The following is a 17957-nucleotide window of genomic DNA, read 5'->3' as shown; positions in this document are numbered from 1 at the left end:
TATTTATTTATTTATTTATTTATTTATTTATTTAATTAATTAATCATATTTTTATTTTTTTAAGCAGTGGCTCTAAGAAACACCTGTGTGCTAGCTATCTGTGCTCACTATAAGCAAATGAAAAACATGTCTTCAGTGTCCTTCATTTGCCTGTACAACAGGCAAATGAATATCTCCAAAAAATGGCAGGCTTTGCTCCAGCAGTTGCATCAGAAAAGAGATTCTGTTGGAGATGTGGTGAACACACTTGCTGTCCTCAAGGACACAGAATTAATCTCTCTGGATCTCAAGGAACTACAGGTCTTTTTCTACTATTTTTATGATTAATTCTCATTTCATTTAATAAACATACGGCACTCCTTACAGTAAATTCACTGGATATAAAAAAGTCCACACACCCCTGTCGCAGGTTTTTGTGATGTAAAAAATGAAAGCAAGATAAATCATGTCACATATTTTTCCATATTTAATGTCACCAACAGTTCAAGTAAAAAAACAAACAGAAACATTTTAGTAAAAAACTTGAACAGAAACTTTCAATTATCTGGTTCCTGATTGCTTTTAACACATGCATAAAAAATGCTCCAGATCTATCAGAAGAGATCTCCTGTGAACAGCCCACTTCAAGACATTCTACAGGATTTTTGTAGCTCACCATTCCAAAATGTTCCTCTTCTGAAGCCATTTTACACGGATTTATTCATTGAGTCGTTATTGTGCTGGAATTTTATGTTTTACTGTCTAATAGAAGAATGCAGATTTTATTTCAAAATAGGTATGTGGGGCTTTCCATGAGTCACTCGACTATACAAGCAGCTATGGGGCATGACACTGCCACCACCTTTCTTCGTCATGAGTATGGTGTTCTTTGGGTGATAAGCTGTCTTGTTTTTATGCAAAACATATATTTTAGGATTTTATTCAAAACATTTTTAACCTCTCATCAGTCCATAACACTTTCTGAAGCATGGTTTGGGATGACTGTATGAGTGAATTATCTTGATTACATTTTTACATCAGGGGTGTGCAGATTTTTTTAGATATACTGCATAATAAAAAATTTTTTTTATTAAAACGCAAGTGATTCAACATGTTACACATGGAAAAGCAAAGTAGCAAAGCGCACACCCCGTGCACTCTGCTGTGTTATTTCACTCTTAGGTCCAGGCAGAGTCTTCTGACCTGGGGAAGCATTTACCAGAGGTGGTGGATCTACTCCAGAAACAAGAACTGTTGGACACTAAGATCAGCTCTCTTGGAGAATCACTGAGTGCCATCAGCAGTAGTGCCTTAAAAGGGAAACATGTGGATGTTTCACAGGTTCAGAGAAGAGTGAAAGAGCTTAATAGCCAGTATAACTCCATCCTGACTCTTAGCCAGAACAGGTAAAGTCTTTAAATTTGAAATAAGTCTGTCATTTATAGCCATTGTGAGACTTTTTGCAACTTGTTCTCCAGTCTGGTGTTAACATAATGATTTGTAACAATACTGTATACATAAATCAATGCTATTAAGTGGTTAGAGAATAAAATGTTTAAACGATAATATATCTATTTAAAGGAGGAGAGCCCTGGAAGGACAGCTGAAGCTATTTGAGTTTTTCCATGATTGTGAAGAAGTGGAGAGTTGGATCTATGAAAAGTGGCTTCTTGTGCAAGCAGCATCATTAGGCAGAGATCTCAGTCAGATTGAACAAGCCATTCAAAACCATAAGGTTTGACCCGTTAAATAATAAGATGCAAAAATGCTAAATGCCCCCTGCAATTTGGGGAACACTAACTCTTCACATGTGAATTATGTTGTTTTTAAATGTATAGATTTTCCTAACAAATGCACATGTTCTAAAATTATTTGCAGACACTGGAAGCAGAAGTGCAGTCACAAGAATCTCTGTGTTCCAAAGTTGTGTCCAGGGGTCAAGTACTGTGTAGAGGGAGACACCCGAACGAGAGAGATATCCAGAAATGGATCCGGACCTTGCAGAAACAATGGCAGCAGCTTAGGGACCAAGTTACAAACCGCAAAAACAGACTGCATGCAGCCAGTGTTATCAAACAGGTTCTAGCTGTTGATTCTAAAACAACGACTAGAATGTTTAACTATTATATAGAAATGTTTAACTATTATATACTTACAGAATCAGTTTTAACCTTCAAAATTATTTTCCATACAGTATTTTGCTGATTCAGCAGAGGCAAACTCCTGGCTTAATGACCGTAAGCCCCTTCTAACCGATGAGGATTATGGAAAGGATGAGATGAGCACCATTGCCCTGCTCCAGCGTCACCAGAGACTGGAGAAGGAAATGGGTGCATATGCTTCAGAGGTTAAGCGACTTGGTGAGCAAGCCCAGAGTGCTGCCCAGCTTGCTCCACTAACAGTGAGTAATAATCATCAGAATGTTAGCAATTTCTATGAAAACACTACAAATATTTTGTGGGTTCCATGATGCATTTAAAATTTACCAAGGAGGGTGAAGCAGGAGCTCAATTTTAGGCTCTCTATTTATTGGCCAGTCTGTCAAAATTATAGGTCTATAACCAAGAGAACTATATAGAGAGTTCAGGCAGTGGAAATGAGGTTCCTCTACAGGGTTACTGGGCTTACTCTCTATGACAGGCTGAGGAGCTCAGCAATCTGGGAAATCAGAGTAGGAGCCAGGTCATATTGGGCACGTTATAATGATGCCCCCTGGTGGCTACTGATAGAGCTGCATGTCAAACAGGACCTGTTGGAGAACTTAGCTCAAATTTGGCTTGGGAACTTCTAGGAGGAGCTGGAATCTGTGGCCAGGGACAGAGAAGTCTGGACTGGACTTCTCAGACTTTTGCCTCAGTGACCCACACCAGTAGAATTTTTTTGTCTATGGTTCTTGGTTTTGCTTTTTCTTTTATATACCAAGGTTTATAAAGAAAGGTAACCATCATCCTTTTGGTTTCATTCAGACAGAACCTCAGCAGACCAAAATGGTCCACTACAGTGATTCATCAGGAGATGAAAGGGAGTCGGTGAAGGAAAAACGCTCCCAGGCCTTACCACAGACACAAGAATTTAAGGCCAAAATTAGGTTCAAATACAGAGGTACGATTACCATGCATTATTAAAGTACTAATCTGATACTTGTGGTGGTGCAACAATAATAACATCAACAGTGCATGCCTTTTCTTGCATGAACCTTTTTGTTTAGGGATGAAATTAACCTGGGATCGGGGAGAAATGCTGACAATCCTCAGCAAAGAGAAAGACGATAAAATGCTTGTGCGAGATAGTAATGGAAATGAACAGCTGGTGCCTTCTACATACATTACAGAGCTTTCTTCATCTGTAAGTCACTCCATTAATCACTACAAAGCCATTATGTGATTTTATATGATACTTTATCTATGCACTTTATCTGTTTATATAATACTTTATCTATGCATGTCCTACATGTCCTAATGCATTAACTCATTATTTCTGCATGCAATTTGAATTATGAAAATGCAGCAAGCTCCACCTGCACCTACTAATGTAGCTCCAGAGAACCAGACTCGGAAAGTGAGCCGGCCACGCCGTACCCGCTCTATGCGCCGGGGTACTGCTGAAATCTCAACCTCGTCCTTGCCAGACCCTCATTTCCAGAAAGACAACATAGAAAATACACAGAGCAGCTTAGAAAAAGAATTTAACAATCTCTGCCAACTACTGCAGGTGAATGAAGACAGTCAAACCTCCAAACACATACATTCCTGACTTATAAAAGTTATTTAAAAAAAAAAGCATAACATAATATAATCTTCAAATCTTCAAAACACAGAAAACTGACAAAACAGAATATAATGTGACATGTATTTTTTTCAAATAGCTAGAAATCATATTCATATAATTCTTGTACTTCAGAATATTCAGTATTCAGAATATCAAACAATCAGTTTATTGAAAGATTTCAATAAATTCAATAAATAAATTCAATAAATTGAAGATATCAACTGAAAGATTTGTCTTTAAAAATAATCAGTATTTAGGAAATGGTAAAAGATACACAACAGAATTAAGAATGTCAGAGAACCTAAAATTTTTCAAAATCAACCATTGTTAAGATGTTATGTTTTAGACTGTCACTGAATATTATTTTATCTGTAGTATAAGAGAAAGATCTTGGATGAAACTGCTCGATTACACCGGTTTTATAATGCCTGTGAGGAGTTTGAGTCCTGGATGGAGGACAAGGAGAACATTCTTAAGACTTTCAGCTCTGATTCTGATGATACTGGGGCTGTTCAGGCCAAATATGAGGTGGGTGTAAAATGCATCACAGATAGCGCTTGTAATATGTATGCAATTTAATATATGATATCATTGTACTAAATCTGTCATTATTTCCACAAAAAGAATTTTCTTACAGAGCTGGCCAGTGGGAAGGGGCAGCTTGATGACATCACTAAATTGGGTGATGAACTTGTAAAAAATCAGCACAGCAAGAAGAGAGAGATTCAGTCCAGATATGATCAGGTCACTCAGAGGTAGGAGGAAATGACTTTGCATACATCTTTACAACAAATGTGATATGGGATGAAAACTTAATGCTAGTTAAGGAAAGTCCTTAACACTTCCATAAAATGTCAGAGGGTGCAATGCTGTACTGACAAAAAAAAACATTTGAATGTTAAGGTGGGAGCACATACAAGCTCTTAAGGATGAGAAGGCTCAGGAACTGCTCAGCTCAGCTGATATCAAGTCCTTCTTGCATACTTGTGAAGATGCCAAATCTCAGCTCATGGAAAAACTGGTCCAGCTGGATACATCTGGTGTGGGCACCTCAGCATCAGCCCTGCAGGCTGAAGAACTGAGTCAGGCCCAAGCTGAAAGAGAGATCGAAGCCCTCGAGAGGAAGATAGAATACCTAAAGAGTGTGGCCATAATGTGAGCACATAATGTTAAAGCTTAAAACCTAATGATAGACATTTTTAGTACATAATATAATAATCCTGCAGTTATCATTTTCTTCACTTCCCTTCATTGTGCTTGCCCTGAATATGTTACAGGAAGCGTGACTGTAGCCCTGCAGAGAGTGCTGCTATCATGGAGGAGGTCTATGCTTTAGAAGAGTTGCTGCTGCAGGTCAAGGGCCAGGCTGCAAAAAGGCAAAGCATTATAGAGGAAGCTCAACGCCTACAACTCTTCAAAAAGGAGTCTAGAGATTGGATGCTGTGGGCAAAGGCAGTGGAAGAGCGCTTGCTTGAAGAAGAGAACAGCTCTGATATTGCCTCTGCTCAAGCCTTGTTGAATGAAAATCAGGAACTGAAGCTAGAGATTGAACAGCAGAGAGCAAGGTTTTGTAATATGTGCCTGTATCAATAAATAAATAAAGATAGAATTAAGGGATTAAAAAATATAATTGCAAAATTATATTTAAAAAATGAGAAAAATATTGGTGATAATGGATAATTTATTTCAGGTTGAAAAGCATGGAGAAGCTGGCCAGATCTTTGGAAGCATCACCTGGAGGCAAGGATATCCAACAAACACTGGATCAATTGACCCAGGAATGTAGCAGGCTGGACAAACTTTGGTCCAGTCGAAACAAGCAGTTAGAGCAAGCATTTCAACTCCAGAAGTGGAACAAAGAGGCAGATCGAATAGAAGCTACAATCGCTGGTCATGAAGCCAGATTAAAGGTCAAAGAACTAGGGGTAAGATCACCTGTAACAGCCTACTGCAAAATTTGAAGGGAAGAAAATAATTATATTTAACCACACTGTTTCAAACTGCTTTTATGTTAGCTTGATGATGAGGGTGGTGTGTGTGTGTGTGTGTGTGTGTAGGACTCTGTGGATGGTGTTCATCGTTTGCTTGGCCGCCAAGAGGAGCTTGATGGTTTGCTAGTAGCTCTTGACCAAAATATAAGTCTTTTTCAAGACAGAAGTCAGGAGCTGATTGACCAATGCCACTTTGCCTCCAAACAGTGAGGATAAACTTTCACTCCTAAATTCTGTTTTACTGTATTTAGTGTATTTATAAAATATGCTATTATATTTTAATATGTTCCCTCAGGATTCAGCAGCGATCACAAACCATTGAGGAACGAAACAAGAAGCTTAAAGACAGCTGCAAACAAAGAAATCTCGAATTACTCGCTTCCAAAACATACCAGGTAGCAAGAAGATATAAAATAGAGTAGAGCCAAGTAGATGTTCACTGAACTGAGCAGCAATGTCTATTCACTAGGCATCACTAATTAGTTCTAAAGCTTAATAATGTTCATATAATAATGCTTATTTTCTTGTCTGTGACAGGAATTTTACAGAGATGCAGAAGAGCTACTAATTTGGATGGACGAGAAATTTAAGATAGCCGAGGATGAATCATACAGAGACCCAACCAACATCCTGCGCAAACTTAAAAGGCATGAGGCAGCAGAGAAGGAGATGCAAGCCAATCGTGTCCGTCTGGACAGACTAATTGAGGTACACATGTTTAATAAACATGTTTATTCTTGCCTCTTTTGAGGAAAATGAAGCCATTTGGTTTTTTTTATTATATTTTTATGCATCATTTTTTTTCATTATCCAAAGATAAACATATACAGCCTAAGACAAACAATCGACATCCTTACAAAGAGATTAGAGGGAAAAAACATACAGGACAGAGAGCAATATCATGTACATAAAGAATAGAGTATCAAAGTAACCAAATTAACAATATACATTTTTTTGCCAGATAAACCAGAATTAGAAAAAGATGTTTGGCTAGGAAATCAAACACTGTCGCCACATCAATGTTCAGCAAGTACGATTCCAAGCACAAACAAACTTGCAAGTTTTCCTATAACAGTATGAATTTTTGTCCAGAATGGCATAATTTTATCACAGTACCAAAAGCAAATGAGGCCATTTTCATAAAAAGAGAATATAAACAATACACAGAAACAAAGAGTTTGCTGTTGTGATTGTGATCGTAAAATGAATGTAATAATATTAATCACCATTAAGATCTCATAAAGCATTTGCATTTTAAACCATCAGGCATTGATATTTTTAAACAAATATGGTCTTAATGGTTCATCTGTGCTTTTTTAGAGTTCAAGGCATGTCTATAAATTGTGCTGGGTTTGTTTTAAATGAAAAGGCAGGAGAAGAGATGCTGTCTGAGGACCACTATAACAGTCAGAGCATCCGGAGAAAGGCTCGGCAAGTGCAAAGTAGATGGAGTGAGCTTGAAAGAAAAATGGAAGATAGAGGGGACAAGCTAAGACAAGCTGGCCAACAGGAACAACTCATGGAGTTACTTCAGGTAAATTTGAGCTACTAATGCTGGTATAAATAGAAAATGTTATTAATTGGTATAAATGGTATTATTTGTTATACATTTTTATAAATTGCAATTGTTTTCAGTATCTTGTTCTGCAATATGCTAATATTCTGACAGGAAATGTTGTTTAAAATAATAAATATGTTCCAATGCACATAACTCCAGGTTTTGGAAAGACTGATGAAACAAACATGGAATATGCATATAATCCGACAGTTTAAAGTCATAATGCACCTTAATGCACCTTAGTCTAAACTTCCCTTCATTTAATATGACTGCTGTGCTTTGAAAGAATAATAAATTAAGCACATCATTTTAGGATGCAAAAGTCAAAATTGAGGAAATTCAATGGATGCTGCAGCATGCACCTAAAGGCCATGACCTTCGCTCGAGTCGAGTGCTCCTGAAGGAACACAAGCAGGTTGAGCAGGAAGCTCAGGAACTTGCAGACAAAATTAACTCCATCGTCACCCATGCCAAACACCTGGCCACAAACCATTTTGACTCTCAGAGAATTCTTCATGAGACAGACATGTACCTGAAACTGTAAGCTGCTCTGTTAATGTTCTACGGTCATTGCTTTTAAGGAATGCTTTACATTGTTATTTTTTGAAGAATTTGATCATAGTCTTGTCAATTCTTATTAAATAGTGAATAGTTGTAATTTTACCTGCATATTATGACATTCATTAACTATTTTTCATTTGCGGATTAGTTAAGCTAGATATAACAGTCTCGTTCAAGTTATCAAGTATTGCAAATTTAATGCATAAAGGATTATTTTATCTTATCGTAACTTATTCCATTTTTCTTTTTAAATTTGATAGGTTTAAGTCTCTAGAAAAGCCCCTGGATCATCGCAGAAACCAGTTAGAAGAAGATGTGGCACTCTACAGCTTTTACCATGATGTGGACTTGGAACTTACTTGGATTGCTGAACATGAGCCTGTAACAGATACCAGTAGCTATACCAAATCCTTGGCTGGTGCCATCAGCCTCCTACAGAACCACAAGGTAGAACAGATTGCAGCAATGGCACATAATAAAATACATTCGTGGAGCTCCCAAATGCATGTTAACATGACCCCATGTATGCAGAGGGGGGCTTTTAGTGTATTTTTCTGAGTGTGTTCAGCTGGCCTGTGATGTAGTATGAGCAGCAGTTTGTAAATATGCAGTGTCTCCATGTGTCTTGGAGGAAACGCAGTCTAGAGAAAATGCATTAATGACTTCCCAGGTTATTGCCGTAATTCTGTTTAAGAGATGCTTCTTCACATAAAAACCTCTTCTGAAACCCCACAGGAGCTGCAAGCAGAGGTTAACGCCCACAGGCAGTATCTTCAGCGTGTACTGGACAGAGGCAGAGCCATGGGCAATCGGGAAGTGCAACAAAGGTGCAAGCATTTGTCTACAGCCTGGGAAGAACTTGAGGATGCTTGTGAAAATCGCTCTTCCCACCTCAACAAAGCACTCACACGAGAACAGGTACCCGCCACACCTCTGCAGACTATAGATATCCCCATTTGCTTCATGATAAAGTGTGGCTTTTCGTTAATTATATGTGATTACATGCAGATCTTGCTTGACTGTGCTGAATTGGAAGTCTGCTTATCTGAAACATCAGCTTTGGTCAGCACTGAGTATGGCAAAAATGAATTAGCCACACAGAGCCTCATGAAGCAGCATCAAGTAAGTAAAAAGCTGTACCCGGGTTAGTATGTTTATAAGTACAGTATGGGTTGATGCTACTTTATGTGTGCAGATTGTGGAGGGGCAGATCGAGGTACTTTCTGCCCAGGTGGATGAATTAAAGTCTCGTGTGGACCAGGCTGTACATGCATGGGGTTTAGAGGAGGTTAAGAGACCTTACAGCCACATTAGAACTCAGCTAACTGAACTACAGCACTCAGCAGCAGTAAGGTAATCGCCATCTAGAGTTTAAAAATGTGAACCAACATGTTATGTACATTGTTTATACTGTATACTTTTTGCAACAGAGAGCAAAGGCTCCAGGATGCCCTCCACTTACATGAATTTAAGCGAGAGTCTTCAGAACTGGAAGAGTGGATATCACAGGAGCAGCTACTTGCCTCATCTGATGACTATGGCTCTGATTATGAGCATGTCCTGGTGAGATATTTTGTGAGCGAGCTAAAAAGAAAATGGCAAATGGTTTTAAAGTTTACAAAAACACATAAAAAATTTAATCATCAGGACCAACTTAATTTGTGGATTTTATTGCAGTGACTTTGACAATAAGCTTTATTTAAAAAGAACCCTTCCAATAGAGTTCGTTAACTGGGTTAAAGCACATGACAGATGTTTATGTATGTCAACAATGTGCTTGAGTGTCACCTTATCTATAACAGCACCTGCAGAGAAGGTTCGAAGTCTTCCTGAAGCAGCTGGATGTGGGTTGGGAGAGGATGCGTTCATATCAAGAGATGGCTCACAGACTCATAAAGAACAACCATCCTGACCATCAGTTCATCCAAGAAAAACAAAGGCTACTGAGGTACTAGCACACAATCTCACCAGCACACGTTATTTATTTTAAAACTGTAAACTATCAGTTGCATAAAATATGGTATATTCTATTACAATTGTCATTTTAGAAAATTACAAGATTTTATGACTTTATCAATTTTATTACTTTATATCAGGGAATCATGGGATGTACTGCAGCATTTGGCCAAAAGTCATAAAGAGAATTTGCATAAATCTGAGGAATGTTACAAGGTCTACAAAGACCTGACTGATGCCCTTGGACACATAGAGGTACTGAAACCCAAAAATAATGCAGTGACCTTTTACACACAACAGTTCCTGTGGTAACCTTTGACTCTATTTGCAATCCAACAGGACAGGTACAAGTGCATTCCTGACGATATCGCCAAAGATCTGCGGGGGGTTGAGTTGCAGCTAAGGAAACATGAAGCACTAGTAAATGAGCTGGTGGGAAATGAGCTGCAGGTACTGAGAACATCCCCTTTTTACCACCAAGTGTACAATCAAACGTATTAGCTGAATGGATTTTGATGCCATTTATATTTTCCTTATTTGTTTTTGCTTGGTATTTGTACAGATGCAGGAGCTACTGGATATTGCAGACTCCATTTTAGACCAGTGCTCGCCAGAACTAAGAGGAAAGATTCAGGAGGAACAGCAAATGGTGGTGGAAAGTTGGGAGAAGTTTCGCATGTGTATGGAGCAGAGGGAGCATGAGCTACAGCTTGCCAAACAGCATTACTTTTTCCTCAAGACAGTAATTCTCTTTCTCACACACACACACGCACACGCACACACAGACACACACACACACAGATTTATGTTGTACTTGGTAAAAGTGCAATTAGTGCAATTGTATTGGAGGTAAGGCTGAATATAACTAGAATCAGATTATTATTATTATTATTATTATTATAGAGGTTTGGGGTTTGATTCCTACCTCCACTCTGCGTGCACAGAGTTTGCATGTTCTCCCTGCTTCAGGGGTTTCCTCCGGTGTACTTCTCCAATCACAAGACATGCACTGTAGCCTGACGGACATTTTTAAATTGTCTGTATTGTGTGAAAAGGTGTGTGAGTGTGTGTGTACCCTGAGTCTCTTCAGGCTCTGCATAACCCTGTGTAGGATAAGTGGTTTAGAGAATGGATGGATGGATGTTCTATTGAATCTCATTTTTAACAACTTGGTTATTTAATCTGGGGAATGCTCTACATATTTGAAACCTAATAATATATGGATTAAAAATGTGTTCTTATTTAACAAAGTGTTAATAAACAATGTCTATTTGTCGAATAAACAAAATGTTTATAAGGTAAAGTTTATATGCATTAACATTTAACATTTATGAGAGGGGTCTCCCTTTGTCCAGGACAGACCATGCACTTTAGATAGATAGATAGATAGATAGATAGATAGATAGATAGATAGATAGATAGATAGATAGATAGATAGATAGATAGATAGATAGATAGATAGATAGATAGATAGATAGATAGATAGATAGATAGATAGATAGATAGATACTTTATTCATCCCAAAGGGAAATTCACAGTTTCCAGCAGTATCCACAAACACAGGTAATAGATAAAATAGGAAGGAATATAACAAAAATACTAAAATACCCAAATTAGGCTACAAAATATAACAAAAAAATATATCAAATAACAAAAATATAAAATATTACCAAATGTAGCGGAATATAACAATATAACAAAATATAGCAGAAAAATACTAAAATACCCAAATTAGGGTCCAAAAATATAACAAAAACTATATCAAATAACAAAATATAAAATATAACAAAAAATATATCAAATAACAAAAATATAAAATATTACAAAATATAGTAGAATATAACAATATAACAAAATATAGCAGAAAAATACTAAATACAGAGATTTAGGAATAAATATGGAGAATGAGATGAAAAACAAGATAAGTAATGTGCAAAACAAGTGATTAAGGTTGCAGACCTAGTCGATGTGCAAAAAATGTTATGTGCAAAAACTGCGTGTTCATGAGTCCTGTCAAATCTCAGTTTATTGAGAGTTCTGTATAAACCAGAGTGTATTGTATGTAGTGTGTGTTTTATTGTACAGTCCAGTACAGAGAGAAGAGTAGTGTCAGCAATGACTTCTCCCACCCCGCGTTGAGTTAAAGAATCGCATGGCATTTCTCAGAAAGTCAAGCTGCATTTTGTCTTATTAAATTCAAGAGAGAAAAAAGTGAGGAAAATGAGGGAATGACTGCACATATGCTAGTAAAAGTCTAATATTCATATTAGGAACATGGACCAGCATTAGGGCAGGTGTAACCAGGTACCACACTTCTGTTTCTTTGCCACGTTTATCCTTAGGTACAGGATTATTCTCTGTGGTGTTCTCAAGTACTGAGTGGCATGAAAGCAGAGGAGTCTATTCGCGATGTGGCCACATGTGACCTGCAGCTTTTCCAGCATCAGCAGCTGTTGGCTGAGATCGTAGCCCATGAAGAGACATATGCTCAGGCTGTAGCTATGGGTCAACAACTACTGGAGCAAGATATTCCCAATCCTCAGGAAGTGAATATCCATTTTATCATTTCTTATATAAAAAATGCTATCTCATGTTAAAATGAACCTTACCCTTAAAAAACACAGGACAACAAGCATTTCCACCATTTCAATGTTAGGCAAGGTGGGGCACACTGTAAAAATACTACAAGCTATGCTGCTGTCCACATAGCCAAATTTGTATTAAGGTTTTTGTTAAACCCTAATAGAATTAAATACGTCTAATGTCTAAGTTGTCTAATGTTAGCTATGTCAAACACATGTTAATAGATTTTGAACTTGAAATAAAGCGAGGGTGCATAAGGTAGCAGGGATTTACAGGAGATTCAAAATATATACACAGTTCTTTCCATATTAATATGTCAGTTGGCTCACTTATTGTTTTATTTGGGTGAAAAAGAGTTCTCTTTTGCCATATTTTTAAGTTATACCTATACACTGATGTTTCATTTCAGAGATCCTATACAAAATGCATAAAAGTTAAGGAGTAAACATTTTTAAATAAAGGCTATAAATATTTTCCAGGTTGAAGACAGACTGAGAGCTTTGAAGGATGAAAGAGAGAGGCTGACAGTTAATTGGGAGTCCAAGCAGAAATGGCTGGAGAACACCTATCAGGAACAAGTGTTTTACAGAGACATTGAAAACATGGAAAAGATCATCAACTCCCAAGAGGTGAAAACTCAGATACACTTGAGATTCACTGTAGTTTAGGCCTCAGATGTTTTTTGTTTTACACTTATTTACTGTAAACAAACATTTTCAAACAATAAAAAGACTTGGCAGAGGCTTCAGGCAATTTCTTCAATAATGAAGGCACCTGTACGGACATGAACGCAGTGAATAAGCCAGAAAAGGGGGATATGTTGTCATGACCTGATACATGCAGTTGAAACATGATAGAGCTTTTTTTTCGTTCCAGTTTTAAGATCCACAGTTTTATTATGTGTTTGAGGTTCCTGAAAAATGATCTTTTTTTTCTGCAGGTTCAGCTGAAAAATAGTGATTTGGGATCAACGGTGGATGAGACAGACACTCTAATCAAACGCCATGAAGCCTTCGAAAAACTTCTTAGTGCTCAGGAAGACAAAGTTAGTAGCATCATCATTTTTATTCATTGTCATTTATTTCTGTAATTGACTTATAACTTATGATTAAGTAATCTTAGGCATTTTATTAGTAACACCTGGCTACTTAACACTGTGCACAATGATTGTGGAATAAGGAGGGTGTCTTTTTTCCTTTTTTCTTAGTTTTTGAATGTTAGTTTACTTTTTGAGGAAAAATGACTACATATTAAAATCTGTTATCTTTTTGTTGTTATTGGAAGTAATTAGTTTGTTTAGAGAAGTTGGTGAGGACCACACAATTGTTATTTAGGCCAGGATAAGGATCTAATGAACATTAAGCATTATTAATATTTTTTTTACAATTACAACTCACCAGATGTTCTTTTAGACTTAACCAACTTCAGTATGTCATAATATATCAATATAGCTTTATATATGTTTAGAAATAATGGTTTATCAATGAATGTCTTTTTTGCAGATGGTTGCTCTTCACGAATCAGCTGACCGTTTGAGCAAAGGAGAAAAAAGCAACTACAAAAACACACTGAACTCTCTCAGAGCACGAAGAGAACGCATCAGAGATCTGTCCATGAAACGTAGGGAAGAACTTGAGCTCTCACGGCTTTTTTGCATCTTCACTCGGGATTCCTCTGAGGTATCACAGTCTAATATCACAGTCCTCACTTTTAGCAACTAAATTATTAGTAGTTCAATAATATTTCAATTCATCTGCTATGAATTGTAACTCAGGCTGAGGAATGGGTGTCTGAGCGAATGCAGAAGATGCAGGAGGATTCCAAAATGGACCTGAGCAACCTTCAAGCCAAAATGAAGCTACTGCAGAAGCACCAGGTGTTTGAAGCAGAGATTCTGGCTCATGACAAAATAATTGAATCTGTCCAGCAGGTGAGGCTCCAAGTTTATTCCAGATGACTTGGATATTGTGGTATCCAATTGTGTGTACTAATGACAGATCTCTAGCTTTTACTCTATTTTCATATGCTTTATTTTATCAATTCATTCAGACAGGAGAAGAGCTGATCTCTCTTCATCATCCAAAGTCCAGGGAGGTAAAACAAAGCATCACTTCTCTGATCTCTCACTGGGAAGCTCTGAAAGATGCCATCTCCACCCGGGGGAAAGTTCTAGAAGGCCACCGTGATTTTCTTGAGTTCCTTCAGAAAGTGGAGCAGGTAGAGGTTTGGATCAGACAGAAGGTAAGAAAGACAAGTTTTGGACTCATGCATGAGGACCATAAATTCTGAGATCTAGCAGACAAAAAATGAACTAATAAGTCTTCTCTCTAACTTTACTTTCCTCTGTAGGAGGTCATGATTAATATTGGGGATCTTGGGGAGGATTATGAACATTGTCAACAACTACTAAAGAAACTAAGTGAATACAGAAGCTCCTGCCATGGGGTAAGTCATAGGATGTGGAGTCTATGTTAGTATGTTAGTAGTAGCATTAGTAGTAATAGAAGGAGGTGGAGAAGAGTATTCAATAATTGCTAAGTCTTAAGCATCATAACTGTTAAGTGTTTATGTGGGCTTCTAATTCACATTTTCCATTTTTGATGTGTTGAAGGTAATGATAGTTAGTTATGAAGTTTTACATTGTGGGTTGCATGTCCTTAATCCCTCTTTGTCAGGATATGACTGTAGATGATGCTCATATTAAGACCATCAACAACCTGGCAGCTCGACTTGAGAGACAGAATTGTGATGAGATGGCCACTGTAAAGAAGCGCAGACAACAACTGAATGAGAGGTCAGTTAGCATGCATTTGTATAATATTAACTAACTCCCTCTAAATTCCATTCATCATCATTAGAAGCTTTTCAAGTTTAAGCAAATATACATTAGCATAAATTTGTTCTGTGCTTATTGCTCTTGCCGACAGATGGAATAAATTCCATGGAAACCTAAGCAGTTATAAGAGGAAGTTAAAAGAAGCATTGGAGGTTCACTCTCTGATCCGTGATCTTGAGGAAGTCAGGGACAGGGCAAGTGAAAAGGTACAGTTGTTTTCTTTTTGTTGACATTATTTTTTTTAAATCAGTGCTATGGTTTTGTAAATTATGTTGTTTGGACCATATTTCAATGCCAGTGACGTTTCAAGATTTAAGATTCTAGATTAAGAAATTAGAGTAGTTCTTGCAGTTCAATTCTTATATGATACACAAACTATACATCCATTTTACAAATGAAATTTAAAAAAAAAAAAAGCCGTCAGGGCAATAGCGGTAAATAGGTTGATTATTGAGATTATTGTGATGTATACGGTATAAATAAGTATGTAAATACTATTTTTATAGATATAAATAAGCATAGGAATTGCATATAATAAGAGGGCATCAAAATGTCACAGGATGTATACATGTAAAATAATATAAAAAATATAAAAAGCAGCAGAATGTAAACATATTGAGTATATGTGAATAGACACATATTGAAATATACAGAGAGTGCAAGTTAATAAGTTTTGTGCATAGAAAAATGTTGGATCAGATTGTTGCGATTCTTCAGTTTATGTGCATGTGTGTGTTCACAAGCTCTCTTGTCCTGGACACCTCTAATTTGCCATACTTCACCATATTCCACACCAATGATAAGGTTTATTATTTAAAATGAGGTTATATTTATTTTTACAAATATTTTTACATTTCCTGTTAAAGTTCTTAATCATAACTTTATTACAGTGTGCCGATCCAGCATTCTTAAAGGCTATCTGAATATATATATATATATATATATATATATATATATATATATATATATATATATATATATATATATATATATATATACACTATATTGCCAAAAGTATTCGTTCACCCATCCAAATAATCAGAATCAGGTGTTCCAATCACTTCCATGGCCACAGGTGTATAAAATCAAGCACCTAGGCATGCAGACTGTTTTTACAAACATTTGTGAAAGAATGGGTCGCTCTCAGGAGCTCAGTGAATTCCAGCGTGGAACTGTGATAGGATGCCACCTGTGCAACAAATCCAGTCGTGAAATTTCCTCGCCCCTAAATATTCCACAGTCAACTGTCAGCTGTATTATAAGAACGTGGAAGTGTTTGGGAACGACAGCAACTCAGCCACGAAGTGGTAGGCCACGTAAACTGACGGAGCGGGGTCAGCGGATGCTGAGGCACATAGTGCGAAGAGGTCGCCAACTTTCTGCAGAGTCAATCGCTACAGACCTCCAAACTTCATGTGGCCTTCAGATTAGCTCAAGAACAGTGCGCAGAGAGCTTCATGGAATGGGTTTCCATGGCCGAGCAGCTGCATCCAAGCCATACATCACCAAGAGCAATGCAAAGCGTCGGATGCAGTGGTGTAAAGCACGCCGCCACTGGACTCTAGAGCGGTGGAGACGCGTTCTCTGGAGTGACGAATCACGCTTCTCCATCTGGCAATCTGATGGACGAGTCTGGGTTTGGCGGTTGCCAGGAGAACGGTACTTGTCTGACTGCATTGTGCCAAGTGTAAAGTTTGGTGGAGGGGGGATTATGGTGTGGGGTTGTTTTTCAGGAGCTGGGCTTGGCCCCTTAGTTCCAGTGAAAGGAACTCTGAATGCTTCAGCATACCAAGACATTTTGGACAATTCCACGCTCCCAACTTTGTGGGAACAGTTTGGAGCTGGCCCCTTCCTCTTCCAACATGACTGTGCACCAGTGCACAAAGCAAGGTCCATAAAGACATGGATGACAGAGTCTGGTGTGGATGAACTTGACTGGCCTGCACAGAGTCCTGACCTCAACCCGATAGAACACCTTTGGGATGAATTAGAGCGGAGACTGAGAGCCAGGCCTTCTCGTCCAACATCAGTGTGTGACCTCACAAATGCGCTTCTGGAAGAATGGTCAAAAATTCCCATAAACACACTCCTAAACCTTGTGGACAGCCTTCCCAGAAGAGTTGAAGCTGTTATAGCTGCAAAGGGTGGACCGATGTCATATTGAACCCTATGGATTAGGAATGGGATGTCACTTAAGTTCATAAGCGAGTCAAGGCAGGCGAGCGAATACTTTTGGCAATATAGTGTATATATATATATATATATATATATATATATATATATATAGATAGATAGATAGATAGATAGATAGATAGATAGATAGATAGATAGATAGATAGATATAGATAGATATATATATTCAGATAGCCTTTAAGAATATATATATATATCTTAGTGATTCCTGTGCATTCAAAATTGGCCATTTTTCAGTTCATTTTTCACCTGGTAAACATCATCCATAGTCCTGTTGAAAACAAAGCCTAGCATTTATTTTCCTTTCTGTGGGGCTGCAGATGCTGTTGCTGCAAGGTCAGGGCTATGGAGAGGATGTGGAGAGTGTAGAGAACCTTATACGCAGACATGAGGAGATGGAACGAGAAGTTCGAGTTATCCACGAGAGATGCACTGTGAGTATTCCAAGGGCTTTAGTACAAGCAAGATGATTGATGTCTTATCATGAAGACACTCATCTTTTTTGTAAAATTGGCCACAGTTTTCATTTCAC

The 17957-nt window shown here is 37.7% G+C and overlaps 1 protein-coding gene across 2 annotated transcripts in view; it reads left to right on the top strand.

Annotated features, from left to right (window-relative positions):
* sptbn5 (spectrin, beta, non-erythrocytic 5) overlaps positions 1–17957 on the top strand; it is a 44014-nt gene that overhangs the window by 9075 nt on the left and 16982 nt on the right. For both annotated transcript variants that reach the window (XM_058398929.1, XM_058398928.1), the window contains exons 8-44: positions 162–300; positions 1162–1385; positions 1561–1714; positions 1858–2058; positions 2174–2380; positions 2946–3081; positions 3188–3324; positions 3487–3690; positions 4123–4275; positions 4372–4502; positions 4651–4902; positions 5025–5312; positions 5438–5672; positions 5805–5944; positions 6034–6133; positions 6276–6446; positions 7108–7272; positions 7610–7836; positions 8118–8304; positions 8593–8775; positions 8866–8979; positions 9053–9210; positions 9288–9420; positions 9660–9805; positions 9954–10068; positions 10153–10263; positions 10376–10555; positions 12156–12359; positions 12876–13025; positions 13337–13441; positions 13899–14075; positions 14171–14326; positions 14446–14637; positions 14746–14841; positions 15072–15190; positions 15324–15438; positions 17746–17859. In XM_058398929.1, the coding sequence (XP_058254912.1) occupies positions 162–300; positions 1162–1385; positions 1561–1714; positions 1858–2058; positions 2174–2380; positions 2946–3081; positions 3188–3324; positions 3487–3690; positions 4123–4275; positions 4372–4502; positions 4651–4902; positions 5025–5312; positions 5438–5672; positions 5805–5944; positions 6034–6133; positions 6276–6446; positions 7108–7272; positions 7610–7836; positions 8118–8304; positions 8593–8775; positions 8866–8979; positions 9053–9210; positions 9288–9420; positions 9660–9805; positions 9954–10068; positions 10153–10263; positions 10376–10555; positions 12156–12359; positions 12876–13025; positions 13337–13441; positions 13899–14075; positions 14171–14326; positions 14446–14637; positions 14746–14841; positions 15072–15190; positions 15324–15438; positions 17746–17859 (6019 nt within the window). The remainder of the gene's footprint in view (positions 1–161; positions 301–1161; positions 1386–1560; positions 1715–1857; positions 2059–2173; positions 2381–2945; positions 3082–3187; positions 3325–3486; positions 3691–4122; positions 4276–4371; positions 4503–4650; positions 4903–5024; positions 5313–5437; positions 5673–5804; positions 5945–6033; positions 6134–6275; positions 6447–7107; positions 7273–7609; positions 7837–8117; positions 8305–8592; positions 8776–8865; positions 8980–9052; positions 9211–9287; positions 9421–9659; positions 9806–9953; positions 10069–10152; positions 10264–10375; positions 10556–12155; positions 12360–12875; positions 13026–13336; positions 13442–13898; positions 14076–14170; positions 14327–14445; positions 14638–14745; positions 14842–15071; positions 15191–15323; positions 15439–17745; positions 17860–17957) is intronic.

Source organism: Hemibagrus wyckioides, linkage group LG09, assembly GCF_019097595.1.
Source record: "Hemibagrus wyckioides isolate EC202008001 linkage group LG09, SWU_Hwy_1.0, whole genome shotgun sequence".
Lineage (NCBI taxonomy): Eukaryota > Metazoa > Chordata > Actinopteri > Siluriformes > Bagridae > Hemibagrus > Hemibagrus wyckioides.
Note: the sequence above shows the minus strand (reverse complement) of the source record. Positions and strands in the feature narration are given on the sequence as shown.